This window comes from Cavia porcellus, unplaced genomic scaffold (assembly GCF_034190915.1).
Source record: "Cavia porcellus strain 051 isolate PalLab524CR breed Dunkin Hartley unplaced genomic scaffold, mCavPor4.1 scaffold_29, whole genome shotgun sequence".
Taxonomy (NCBI): Eukaryota; Metazoa; Chordata; class Mammalia; order Rodentia; family Caviidae; genus Cavia; species Cavia porcellus.
Window position 1 is genome coordinate 48,923,584 of NW_026947512.1, and position 13,205 is coordinate 48,936,788.

At 54.2% G+C, this 13,205-nt stretch overlaps 1 protein-coding gene across 2 annotated transcripts in view; it reads right to left on the reverse strand.

Moving 5' to 3' along the window:
- Ank1 (ankyrin 1) overlaps positions 1 to 10,554 on the reverse strand; it is a 175,156-nt gene extending 164,602 nt beyond the window's left edge. For both annotated transcript variants that reach the window (XM_063239904.1, XM_063239903.1), the window contains exon 1: positions 10,317 to 10,554. In XM_063239904.1, coding sequence (XP_063095974.1) covers positions 10,317 to 10,442 — 126 coding nt within the window. In that variant the 5' untranslated portion in view covers positions 10,443 to 10,554. The remainder of the gene's footprint in view (positions 1 to 10,316) is intronic.
- Between the last annotated feature and the right edge of the window lie 2,651 nt (positions 10,555 to 13,205).

Consider the following 13,205-nt stretch of genomic DNA (forward strand, 5'->3'; position numbering starts at 1 on the left):
TCCAGGCAGTGGTGAATTCAACCTGAAGACAGAGAGGAGAGTGGAGTGAAGTAACTACCCTCAGTTCTCTAAACAGGGCGTGATGACACATACTTGTAATTCTGCTCCTAGGGGGTCAGGCAGGAGGATCAAACGCTCAAACCCAGTCTGGATGATGTTAGTGACTTAGCCAGGCCCTGAAAACTTGCAAAAGGCTGGAGATACAGCTTAGTGCTTCTGCTATAAGAGAGACCCTGCTGGAAGGTGGTAGTTAGTGCAGCAGGCTCCTGAGAGGCTGCTGCAGGACCAGTGGAGGCAAGTGCCAGGTGGAGAAGGTAGAGAGAGCACAGCGCCTCTGAAGACACTGCGAAGGTGTGGCTGTGCCCTTGGCTCTGGTGCATAAGGTGTGCTGGTCTCCATCTGCCTCTATGGAGTCCCATGTGGGTAAATACCGACATCTGGGGTACAGCTCAGTGGCACAGCACTCGGTGGCAGGAGTGAGGCCCCCAGGTTCTATCAAACACAAACAACAGACTACGGCTCACTCCATGCAGACCACTTAGGAAGGAGGCCACAGCACACGCCATGCACGGCAAGCAAGAAGTTCATGTTTTTAAAAAGTCCAGCTGACACTTGGGTCCCTCCCCACTGCAGACAGCGAAAGATACTCCCTGAAGAATTCCATGGCAATGCTGTGCTCCCAGGGCTGCCAGCGTCAGGTGGCTGCTGGGTGCCTTCTGCTCTTTGCCTGGGTAAGCATCCATTGGGGTCTCTGGTGGGCCAGACATGCCAGAACAGGGCCTGGCCGCAATCACAGTGCACCCTGGATCAGCTAGCGCTCTGCTCCTTCACAGGGTGCTGCTGAGGACAGAGACCAGCACAATCCCGCAAGTGATGCTGAAGTGAATTTTCCGGTTCTCCATGGTATTGCATAATTGCAAGGTGCCATGTAGCTATCCAGGCTCCAGAGCTTTGCTGAACCATGCTGGTTCTGAGTATTCTTTGTACCTGAAGTTGAGGGTAGGTTTGTGTGTCTACACCACCTTTCCCAGTTTGTCTAAGAAACAGCACCAAGACCGGTGAGTGGCTCCAACCATGGCCCGCAGCTCGAAGGCCATTTCTGGGAAGGAACTACTGAGTCCCACTGCAAACAAGGTCATAGTCCAACCTGGGTGTCCATACTTTCACCTTTCATGTCTCACCTTGGCCCAAGAAAACCTCAGGGGTCACATGTTTTGAAATCCTTGAGGAGCTGTGGTGTGGACCTGCGGGTCCTTTAGGCTCTCCCCGCTCCACACATTACAGCTTGTGAACGCGGAGTCTCAGCCTTTGCTGGTGGCCCTGGGGATGGAGTGGGGGCATCCAGGTGTAAGTGGGACCCCAGCAATAGACTCATAGATTATGCAGTGCTTCCTGTGTTCCGGTCCTTTACACGGGACAGTTCTCTCCACCCCATACAGAGCAAAAGTCAGTCATCTCACTCTGCCAAGCCCTACACCCTTCACACTGCTTTGCCACAGCCCCGGTCACACACTCAGCTCAAGGGCTGTGGGCCTCCAACCCGTGAGGCCACCTCAGGCGTCTGGACTTGGGACGCGGGTCCACACTCTTGCCATGTTAACAGTGGGCTGCACAGTCAGCAGGCAGGAAGGCTGAGGCGAGTAAAAGCACACATTTCCACAGCACAGGAGGCTGGAGGACAGGACACCAGTACCTACAGCCTGCCGGAGAGAGAAACTGCAAACGCAGCTCGGGTGGGCGGGAAGGCCCAGGAACCGAGGCAAGGAGCCTGCTTTATTCCCAGAGAGACTGGGAAACCCCTGGAGGACTAAAGGAGGAGTGCCCAGCCTGATTTGCATTTTTGGAAGATGACTCTGGCTGCAAAGGACAGAATTAGGCCCAGCACACGTTTTCAAGTGGTTTACAATGGATGGCTTCCCATGCCAAGACTCAGGCGCCCGGACACTTTGGGACCACAGTCCAGCTCCTCTTTGAGCCAGGACACTCTGTTACCTACTTGGCTCTAGGCCACATCACCCTGGAATTCTTAATTGGGGTGTGATGGCATCTACAAGTTCCAGACTTCATGTCCAGAAAACACGTGGCCCTGGAGAGCCTGCCTACTTTTTTGATAATCAGGGCAACCTCTGTCTTTTCTGGGTATCATTAATATTTTTTAAAATATATGAGTACAGAAGAGAATTAAGCAAACTTAAAGCACTCAGAAACATGTCAACGGCAGCCATTGTGAATGTTTTGTGCACAGTGTTTCCATTTAGTTACATGTCTGACATTAAAAGCGTATCCATTTTTATTAAAAACATTCTCAACTATTTTGTGTGTAGTACTGGGACTTTAAGCAGAACTATCCTCCAGCCCTTTTTATTTTTTATTTTATTTCTCTAAGTTGCTCAGGCTGAGCTTAATCTTGCAATACAGCTCCATGTCCAGCTAAAAATATGTTCTTCAGTTCACAGAGCCAGAGGCAGTGGCACACACCTGTACCCCCAGCTACCTGGGGTGAGACAGGAGCATTGCTTGGGCCGAGGAGCTCAAGGCCAGTCTGGTCAACACAGTAAGAACCTGTCTTCTTGAAAATAGTCTTTTGAGCATTGTTTTAATGAACACACAGGGTGTCCCCACCTGGGTGACGGTGTCTAAGTCCTTCTCTAGGAGGAAGGAGGTCGTACCCCTCTGGTACACACCACAGGCAGGGTGGGCTTGCTCACTGCAGATGTGCAGGGTTCCTTGGGGCTGTGACTCTGTGACTGGCATTGGCTGTACCATATTCACAGCAGCCCCTCAGAAGCTGCACTGCAGGGCCTGCCAGAGAGCCCAGAACAGAGCTGACTGTAGCTCTTTCCGCCCGGCTCCTATGTCTTCCTCAATCCATTCTCTCTCTCTCCTCTCTCCAAGCTCAGTGAGAGACACATCAGCGAGCTATCTGAGTGGCATGTCAGCAATGAATCCTTTGCCACTGATCACACGCACAGTGACACCACACATTCACTTACATAAATGTATATAGTAAGTTGGATGTGCACACCTGAAATCCTAGCACTAGGGAGGGTGAAGCAGGTGGCTCTCAAGTTCAATAAATAAATGAGTAAATAAATAAGCAATATTTCAATGTGTGTCCAAGGAAACACCAGTGTCATCCTAGGCTGCTCCATTGCACTGGCTCTGACATTCACATGGGTAACCCTTGTCACGGGCTCTTCACTCCAACAGGCTATTCCAGTACAGGCCTGCACTGATCCCTGTGTTTCCATTCTGCTTGCAGAGGGCACCCACCCAGCTCTGCCCAGGTGCTCCGTCTCCTGTACACAGCCCTGCTGACCCCTCTGCAGACCAGCTCCTCCCATCCCCTGGTGGCCCCTTTCCACATACCATGTCCTCTGGTCCCCCTGTCCATGTCTATGCTTCCTTGGAGGAGCAGGGTGCATAATAAATGAGCATGTGCCAGGTCCCTGCTATTGCTTCCTGGTTTTAAACTCTCTCAGTCCAGCCACAGTCCCAGCTCATCACACAGTCTGCTAGAATACAAGGCCGCAGGGACCAATGTGGTCTATACAGATTTCGCCTAGGGGAGACAGGAGGCCTGTGGGATGCAGATGCCTGGCCCTGGCCACTTCCAGGGTCCAACTTGCAGGGCAGGACAGGCCACTCCACAGCAGCAAGCCTTCTCCCTGGAGTAGTTCTGACAGTAGCACAAGGCCCAGGCCACAGGTACCACAGCTCACTGCCCCTTGTGCCCACCACCTCACCTCAAAGTTCTGGGCCCCAGCGTGCACGTGCATTTTAAGAGCTGTGGTTGTGCAAATCTGTCATCAGGCACCTCCTCTCCTCCCCTATTCCCTGATGCTGGTGCAGACATCCTGCACTCCAGCTAGTTGGGCCTGCTTGCCTCTGGCATACTCATCTACAGCACGTGGAGACTGTGCATGGCCCTGGCCTTCTCCCAGCAAGCAGCGGAACAGCAGGCATCTAGCAAGTGCACGGGAGAGCTCTGCAGCACTGCTGGGCTTCCTCAACCTCAGTTCCCCTCCAGCCTCCCACACCATGCCCAGGTGGTTCCTGGCCAGCACAGTCTCGCCAGAACCTCAGCTGTCCAGATTCAACTACATAACCCATGTGAAGACACACCAGTCATGGAGGTACATACCCGTAACCTAGGCACTCCAGGGGGCTGGGCCACTGGGGTCCAGTTTGAGACCAGCATGGACAATTCAGTGACAAAGTAAGACCCTGCCTCAAAATGAAAAACCAAAAAAAGACTGATGCTATAAAGCAGAGCAGTAGCCCTGGGCTTAATCCGCAGGAACACAAACTAGAAAAGATAGATTGCAAAAATGCTGTTTTTCAGCATTGACAAGTAGAAGTCCTCTAGGAAATGATTACATGAGAAGATGCTTTCTATGTGGGAGACACCGAGCTCTCTAACACAGAAAGGTAAGGATATTAATAACCATTCTGTGAGACAAACTAGCCAGAAAGAAAGCAGCAACCCCTAGAACTGTCATCAGCCATTCTCTACTGCAGGCTCTGGTGCCAACCAAGGTACCCAGAATCCTCAGCTGTCAACTAGACTGTCCTTGAAACATCTGGAGGACACATGGGCACCTTTGATCCAGGGGCAGTTGAGACCAGTGGTCCTATGCCAAGCTTTCCAACCTCTGCCTCAGGTTAAGAAGTAACTGCTCCTAGCAGTTTCCCAACTTATCTTCTGACCCCATTTATTTGTAAGCCCTTGGTTCCAAGGAAGGAAACACATCTTCTGTTTGATTCTCCTCTTGGTGCCTACTGTAGCTTTGGCCACTCAAAGGTGCAGCCCAGGCCAAGAGGGGACCCATGCCCAGCAGCCTGTGAGCAAGCTTAGCATCGGGGAATCTGGGTTTGAGCCTAGCACCAGAGTTACCAAACTCCCAGAGGACATGGCAAGTAATTCCTGCTGTACACGTGGAAACCTGTGGACTCCACAAAAGCAGCACCTTGATAAACAGAAGGCTGTCTCACAGCCCCCAGGGATGCCCTAACATGGAGAAGAAAGCCATTGCAAACATATTATCACTTCAGCAAAAATAGAGGAACTCTCTGAGGAGAAACATGCAGTCATGGTGAAAGCAAATGTTTAAAAACAAAGTTTAAAATAAAACTAGCTGGTCATTAAATCTTCTCTGCATTTGCTGAGTGTCTATTATGCAAGGTCTCCTTTCTTGAGGACTATGGTGTACTTTGTGTTCCCAAGATCCAGGGGCTCTCACAGATCTGTCTGATACAGCCATCACACCACACATCTCGTCCTCTGTGACAGCCCTTACCCAAAGTTATTGGCCACAGTCCTAACAGTGATCGGATTCTCAGAATAATTAGAGGCCATGCTTGTGTTTTTCTTCTGATATGGAGCTACAAATGCCATCTGGAACCTTAATAAAGCTTGAAAATATCCAAGCCCATCCCACAGTTATAGACCAGACTCACAGATGACTGAGTAGGCCTGTGGTAATAAATCTTGTCTGAACAGGAACTTCATTTCTTTTCTGAAAATGAAATGAAGATATGATTTAAAGCATCTTGATTTCATTTACCAGCACCAAAATAATAATGTGCTGGCCTCTCAAATGAACAACAGATTACACAAACAGGAGATGGCCAGGCCTGTGCTGGGCCTTGGATTTACTAGAAAGAACCATTTAATGAACAAACATTATGCTGATAACCTAAACATCTTACCTGAGATTATCACCTTACAAAGAGGAAAGGTTCATTTTGGCTCACAGCTCTGGACGTATCAGTCCACAGCAATTTGGACTGTAGTGAGGAACAAAGCATGACAAGGAGCATGTGGTTGCTGCTCACATAATGGCTGGGAAGCAGAAGAGAAGACGCGGGAGCCAAGATCCCCAGCCCCTCAAGACATGCCCTGCTACCCCAAAGACCTCCTGCTAGGCCTGGTTATTAAAGATTCCATCACTATGAGATGGATCACAGCTCGGGGACCAAGTTTCTTACACATGGGTCTTTGGGGGGACATTTCAACAGCAATCTTTATGTTATTAACTATGGTCTCTAATATATACAATTGTTAGATGTTAATTAAAAGAAATAAAGTAAAGCATTATCATATTAAGAGGACAAAAGCAGAGCTGGAGAGCAAACAGCCTGTGGTGCTGGGAGCAGGAGAAGCAGAGGCCCAGCTTGACCTCCCCTTACCAAGAAGGCTGTACCCTCCAGCCTCGGAATTCCAGCCACTGTCTATACCACTGGGGCAGCTGTGAGAAGCAAATGAAGTACAAGTCGCACAGGGCTGGATGTGCAGGCCCGTGACATCCTCCCCACCCACAGGCCTGATTTACCCATGGCTTAGAAGTGAAGGGTGCTCCAGAGAGCAGCCCCCCACCACCACCATCTCTGCAGCAGCGAAGGGGCTGGGTTGGCAAAGAGACAGGAGGCTGCTGGAAAAGCCCCATCTTACCCAAGCTCAGGGCCTCCCAGAGCTGGTGAGGGCAAGACCTTGTCCATTTATCTGAAGCTCCCTGTGCACTAGCATAGGAAGCTATAGAGCTTTGGGATGTTTCAGAGCAGTGGTGGTGAACCCAAGGAACTTGTGCTGCAGCAGGCTATTCTCACCGAAAGCTCTCAAAGGTTCACCATCACAGTTTCAGAGGCTTGCAATAAATTAATGCCTTAATAATTTATGCACAACACAATACAATTATGCAACTCAAAAGCCAAAGGCTTTATCTACAAATATCAGTTCATACTGCAACACAGAGCAGCAAAATGGCTCAGCAATTGCCCCAGTGCAGTTTAACAACGTTAATGAGGATCAACTCCTTTCCATCCTGTGGGCTGGATCCTGAATCAAATGTATGAGCCCCCTTAGAGCTCACAGGATTGTGACTTGAGATCTTCTGCTAATGGGAGTCCTGATTAGCTCCTACCCCCCACCCTGCTCAACAACAGGCTCCTACCCTGTCCTTTGACCCACAAGACCTCCACAGTGATCCTCATGGCAGGCAAACTCCTCTCCTCAGCCTTCTCTGTGGTGCCAGTCACTGGACCCATTGAAGACACCTCCAGAGTCCAGAAGCAGAGCCCACTGAGCCACACATGGGAAGGTGAGGCTGAGGGCCCCTCGGTGCACACCTCCCAGACACAACAGACCACTCCGTTCCAGGGCTTTCTTTTTTTTTTTTTTTTTTTTGCTTCTTGCACCTTTTCTCCACCCCTCCCTGTGGTCTTGGCTCCTTGGGGTCCACTGCAGACACCACTATTCCAAATAACTGAAACCCACAAGTAGTACAGCGAGGATCCCACAAGGAACTAATTCCATGCTCAGAGATAGAATTCACTGCAGCAAAAGATTAAGTAGTTCCACTGCTTGCCTACAAATTGCTACTGCTTTGCAAATGACTAGAAAGGAAAGGAATACCAGATTTCCCACAGATGCACCCTGAAGACAATATTGTTCACCTGGACCCCTGCCTGAAACCAAGACAATATGTAGGCAAGCAAAGAGCAATATTAACTAGTTCGGGCTGGGGATTTAGCTCAGCGGCATAAGCACCTGCCTTGCAAGCAGGCAGTCGTGAGTTCGATCCCTGGTACCGATAAAAAGGAAAAAGACAAAAAAAAATATTAACTAGTTCATTCATTCAGCCACTCGCTCCACTGACACCCACCACACACACCCCGTGAGCCAAGCACTGGGAGGTGTTGGAGTCACAGTGGGACTGTGATGCTATCTTTTCCTTCACTGACATCACTGACATCACGGGATGAGGCCGATGGACAGATGAGGGGCAAAGAGAACCCAGTGGAGCCTATGCAAGTGCAGCTGCGGGGGAGCCCCCTCTCTCTCCTCTTCCCCACTCCTTCACCTGCTGCTCTGCCCTCAAATCCTCTCCTAACCCTGAGCTCTGGGCAAATGGAAAAAGCACGTTTCACACACATTTTAGCCTGAAGCTTCCTCAGTCCTAGAAAGCTGTCATTCTTAAGGTAACTGGCTTCTTAAAGCATATTTTGTGGCTTCTTTCTTTGCATTGCAACCTGCAGAAGCAGAGGGACTCATCAGTAAATGTCAAAATGCTGGATTTTGTTAGGACAAAAACGATGCGCTGCAGCAATGATCTGCAAGCTGCTGACAAGGACGCATGCTGCACAAAGAAGCGGAATGGAGCCCCTAAGAAGGAGGTCCCCCACCACCACCCAGGAGCCCCAGAGCACCAGCCCCGTTCCTAGACATTCCTGGAGTCAAGAGGCTCCTTTCTGTGTCAGGCAGTGCGTCACAACATCAGCCTCCTCCACCCCATGCCAGCACCCCTCGCCAGGCACCTTCCCACACAATCATTAGCCGGTGAGTGCTGTGGCTGCCAGCGAAGTCACAGCACGATCATCTCCATCAGCGGATGCGGATCTGCTCAGCCCCAGTTAAGTCAGTCATCCACAGGACAGACACCTTTCCTTCTAGTAAATTCAGGTTACTCTCAGCTCTGCTCTCCACACAGTTCTGTGAATTGCCAGATCACTGGAATAAATGTTCATTTGCATGTGGGAAGTTCTTTCTTGGTGCTGATAAAAGAAACGGAGGATGGTTCCACAGCTTGCCTGTCGTCCTTGCGATCAACTGTAAAGTCCTCAGCTGCTTGATCATAATACATCTTATGTGTATTATGACTTCACAGGTGAAAGTGCATCTTAGTTAGATTTCACCTCATTTGAACCTTCTAGCTAGTCCCCAGTCCTCTGCCTGAGCAGTGCCTGTGTGAACTTTTTCTAAATCTCTCATAAGGCGAGGGGCGTTGCTCGGTGGCACAGCATTGCTAAGCATACAGGCGGCCCTCAGCTGGACCACACACACACAGAGGAAATGAAGCAGTTATGTAAAATGTCCCTTTCTGCACTGTCCTGCCTCCTTCACCTTGCCCTCTGGGGTTTTCTAGCTTTGTGATTTTATATTTTCCTATAAACATTGACCCTATTCTCTGATATGGCTACCAAGACCATCCGGATAGCTCAGGGAATTCACAATCTCTATGAAATAAAAAAGGAGCATCGCTGCATCCCACAGCACTTCCCCACATATCCAGAGAATGAGTCTAAAGAGTGCAGGCCACTGCCATCACTTCAAATCAACGTTTCTCCACCACTGTGTCAATCACAGCACCTCAGGATACTGCATGAAACAGTGTGAAGCCGTGTGGAAGGCTTCTGCTGCTTACTGACGCAGTGTGCTGTGACCAGCTAGGAAGGCAAAGCAGCACCACGCAGGGCAAAGGGAATACATTGCCCTCTATCATTTAAATACGGAAACAAAGTTCACCAAGAATATAGAGGTCTAGACCAAGAGAAAAATTGAAATTTCTACTTTTCTGTGTGTGCATGACATAGAATTCAGAGTTACAGCATGGAGAGTTTCATAGACCAGAAAGGAATAAAAAAAGAGAGAAGGGAGAGTTTTGTCGAGATGATTGCTCAAAAAATTACCTACGGTATCAGGAGCATCAAAGTGGAAGCTTGAGAGCCAGCAGTGGGCTTGAAAACACCCAGTGCGCAGTTTTGGAGGATCGCCTTGGCTCCAAAAGCAGGCAGCGGGCATGCAAACAGAGAGCACTGTTTCCTAACGAGAAGTTTGCACGACTGCCAAGAAAGTGGGCGAGCGCCGCCACACACTACCAGGCTTCCCCGCCTGACTCACGGACGGGCCTGGCGCTTCAGACCCTAGCAGGAGACCCGACGGGATCCTCTTCGTAAGTGGCACCCACCCAAACTCTGATTCCCGTTAGTGTGGGGAAGGCCTCCGTTCAGTCTTGCTGAAGGGGAGCGTCGTGGCGAGGCTGCTGCTACCCACAGGACGGCAGCTCCGACGGGGCGGGCACAGCTGAGCTACAGCGGGGCTCGCTACGTGCATCCGGAGCACAGCTCTCCTCTGGGGCCTCATCTCCAGGGAAGGCCCGAGGCCGGTCCCACAGCCTCGCGGGGCGGGCGCGGGACGCACAGCCTCGGCCCCGCCGGCCAGGAGCCCCACGGACGGAGCCCACCCCACCCACCCCGCGGGGAAGGGCTGCGCCCAGCCCGCCTGGACCCCGACCCAGCCGGGCCGGGCTGCTGGCTGAGGGGCTACGCTCACAGACCTCGAACTCGGGCTGCTCCCGAGCTCCGGCGGGAGAGGGCCCGGAGCAGGGTGCGGGGGGCGGCACCGGGCGGGGGCCGCGCGCTCTCCCCGCCGCTCCGAGCTGCGCCGCGCCCGGCTCCGGCTCCCGCTCAGCTCGGGCTCCTTCTGACCGAGCCGCGGCGGCGCTGTCCGCGGTGCTGAACCCCCCCTCGCCCCTCACCTTTTTCTTGCGATCGCGCGAGCGGTTCCTGCGCTTCCGGCTGGACTCCTCCTTCTCCCTTTGCTCCTGCAGGGCCTGCGCCTCGATGTCTTTGATCTTCTTCAGCTGCTTGGCCGCCTGAGCCATGGCCGCCCCGCGCCCCGACCCGGCCGGCGACCCCTGCCGAGGAGCAGCGCGCCCGGCCCGGGCTGCCTCCCGCAGCCGCTCGGCTCCGCTCGGCTTCGCTCGGCTCCGCCCGGTTCCGCCCGGCTCTGCTCGGCTCCGCTCGGCTCGCCCGGCCGGGGCGCGGGGCCCGGATGCGCTCCGCCGCGGCTCGCGCTCGCTTGGCTGCCCAGGAGGGGTTCTGGGCTCAGCAGCTGCTGTCGCTGCTCCCTGCGCTCCTGCGGCGGCGGCGGCGGGTGGGTTGGGATGGGGCGGGGCGGGGGCGGCCCGTACTGCGGCGCGCGGCAGGCGGACGGGCGCGGGCCAGGAGGGGCGGGCTCAAGCAGTTAGCGCTGGAGGGCGCGCGGGGAGTCGCGGGTCGGACGGGCCCAGACGGGCTCCGGGACCTGGTGCAGTGCCTCGGCGTGCCGGCCTCACGTCTGCGTTTCCCCGGGCACAGTGGGCATCCTGTCCAACCAGTGCAGCCAAGCCTCTGCGCGTGTCCCCGCCGCAGTGGACAGGTCGGTCAGGGGAAACCGAGGCCCGCCTGGGGCCGCGACCTTCGGCCTGGCGCGGCTTCTTCCCAGCCCGCGGGACGCAGCTCTGCCGACCGCTGCGGAGAAGACCGTGAAAAACAGCGGCTCGGACCTGGAAAAAGTTGCCGAGTTAGGAGAGAACCAGCCCGCGCGCCGCCCGTCCCGGGGCTTCGGTGCGCACCGAGGCCGCGCGACACGCGCACTGCAGGCCGCAGGTCGCTTCGCTCTGCCCGCTTCTGCCCCGGCCCTGCGTCTCTCCGCACTCGGGCGCAGGGGAACCGCGAAGAAAAGATTTATGAGCAACGGGGAGTTTCAAGTAGCCACTCGGAATTGAAAGATAAACTCTAAAACGTGAAAGAATTTGATAAAATTAGTTTTATCGATATATTTTAATTCAGTGTCTCCGGATGGGAAGAACTTGAGGGTGTCGTGCCTTCACTCACCAGGTCTGCCAACCACTGTAGGCTGAGCACCCCAGGGCGCTGAAGAAGCCCGAGCCCCTCACCAGCCGCCCTGAGTGTGAGGGCCCCGGGCTGTGTGGCACCGACCCCGGCAGTCTGGCCTGGGCAGCGTTGCTCCTCCAGCTCCAAGCCTCAGGGCTGCCAGGCCCGCGGTCCTCGAGCCCCGCACTTTCCCAGAGCTGCGCCCGCGTCCCCCCCCCCCCTTCCCACCCTCCTACCCTGTCAACTCCCTGCTTAAACCAGACCCTGCGGCCTGGCACCCTTCAAAGCCCTTCTCTAGCGCGTGTTGCCTCCCAGCTCAGCTGCAGGGTGAAGACTGGAATCAGTCACGCGGCCTGTGAGGACCCAGATCCTCTGCTGTTGGCCCTGCGCTTCGATGTCTCCTGCCATCTGCTGCCCCCCCTGCCCTGTCCCTCACCGCCTCCCTCCCTTGCCTGGCAGCTCTGTGTCTCCCAGTCCCCGGCAGACTCCACGTCTTACCCTCGGGCACGATTGCCAGGGACCCAGCAGCACGTCAGAGGGATACACTGGGACAGAGCCTGGCACCCGGGCTTACCTGGCACAACACGGGGTCCACATGTTTCCAGGGAGCGGCAGGGTTCCACCGCACTAAGCATTCTCATTCCACAGACTGGCCAGTGAGGCACAGAGCCTGCATGAGGTCACACAGCAGGCAGAGTGGAGCTGGACCCTGGAGTCCCGAAGTGGCTGCCCAGCCTGTGCCTTTCCCGGTGTCCCGGTGCTGAGCCATCTGACTTCCCCATTCCTGGTCAGAGCTGCTGCTAACAACTTCTCTGCAGGGCCGGCCTGAGCGTGGAAGACTGGTGCTGAACTGGGCTGAGTGTCCATGTAAGCAAAGGGCTGGGCTCCCTGCTGCCCACAGCCCCTGTTAGCCCCAGGACACTGACTTCTCCGTAGCCGAATCTTTCTAGCGGCCTCTGAGATTCAAAGGAGAGCTTCACTAAGAAACAGAGGCCGCAGCTCCACTGCCCCTCCAGTCACTGCCCACTGCAGTCTGGCCTGGGCTCTTGGAACCCCAGGGGGCAGGATGGAGGAGCAGGCCATGCCTGGGCTTTCTGAGGCAGAGCCTAGGTCTCATTACCTACAGGAAGCGCTCCCACAGAGGGAGAGGGAGCTGGCAGGGCCTGGTGGAAGCCATGGTCCCTGACAGGCCTAGGTCTGAACCTCAGGAGGGAGGATGGGCCCAGGAGGCGCCCTGCTGCCAGGACAAGCAGGCCTCATTGCTGGCCTCTTGGCTTAGGTTGTGCGGTGCCCAGCCAGTGAGAGCTCTGACCCAAACAGCCTGTGACAGCGCATTCTCACCTGCTTTTCACTCTAGATAGCTCAGGCAGGTTTCAGGGGCTTCCACCACACCAGACTCCCTAAGACACAGCAGGGCTTCAGACCCAAGGAGGCCCAGTGGATCCTATTAAACAGCAGCAGTGACCCAAGGCAGACACAGTGACACAGCCAGGCAGGTGCCCAGCATTCCTGCTATTTCCTCTGAAGTCAAAGACTCAAGACCCACACAGCATGAAGGGGCAGAAGTGGCCCAGCCTCCACTATGTGGCATCTGCCCACAGTGCCAGGCTGGGAGCCAGCAAGGGTACTTACTGCTGTCCCCACCATGCCTCAAGAGTCACCTGTCCTGCATGTACACCTGTCCCTGACTCCTGCAGACACCTAGGGAGACACCTAGAACCCCTCTTCTGGTCCCCAAGAGGACACTTATTTCTGAAGGTTTCTTCCCT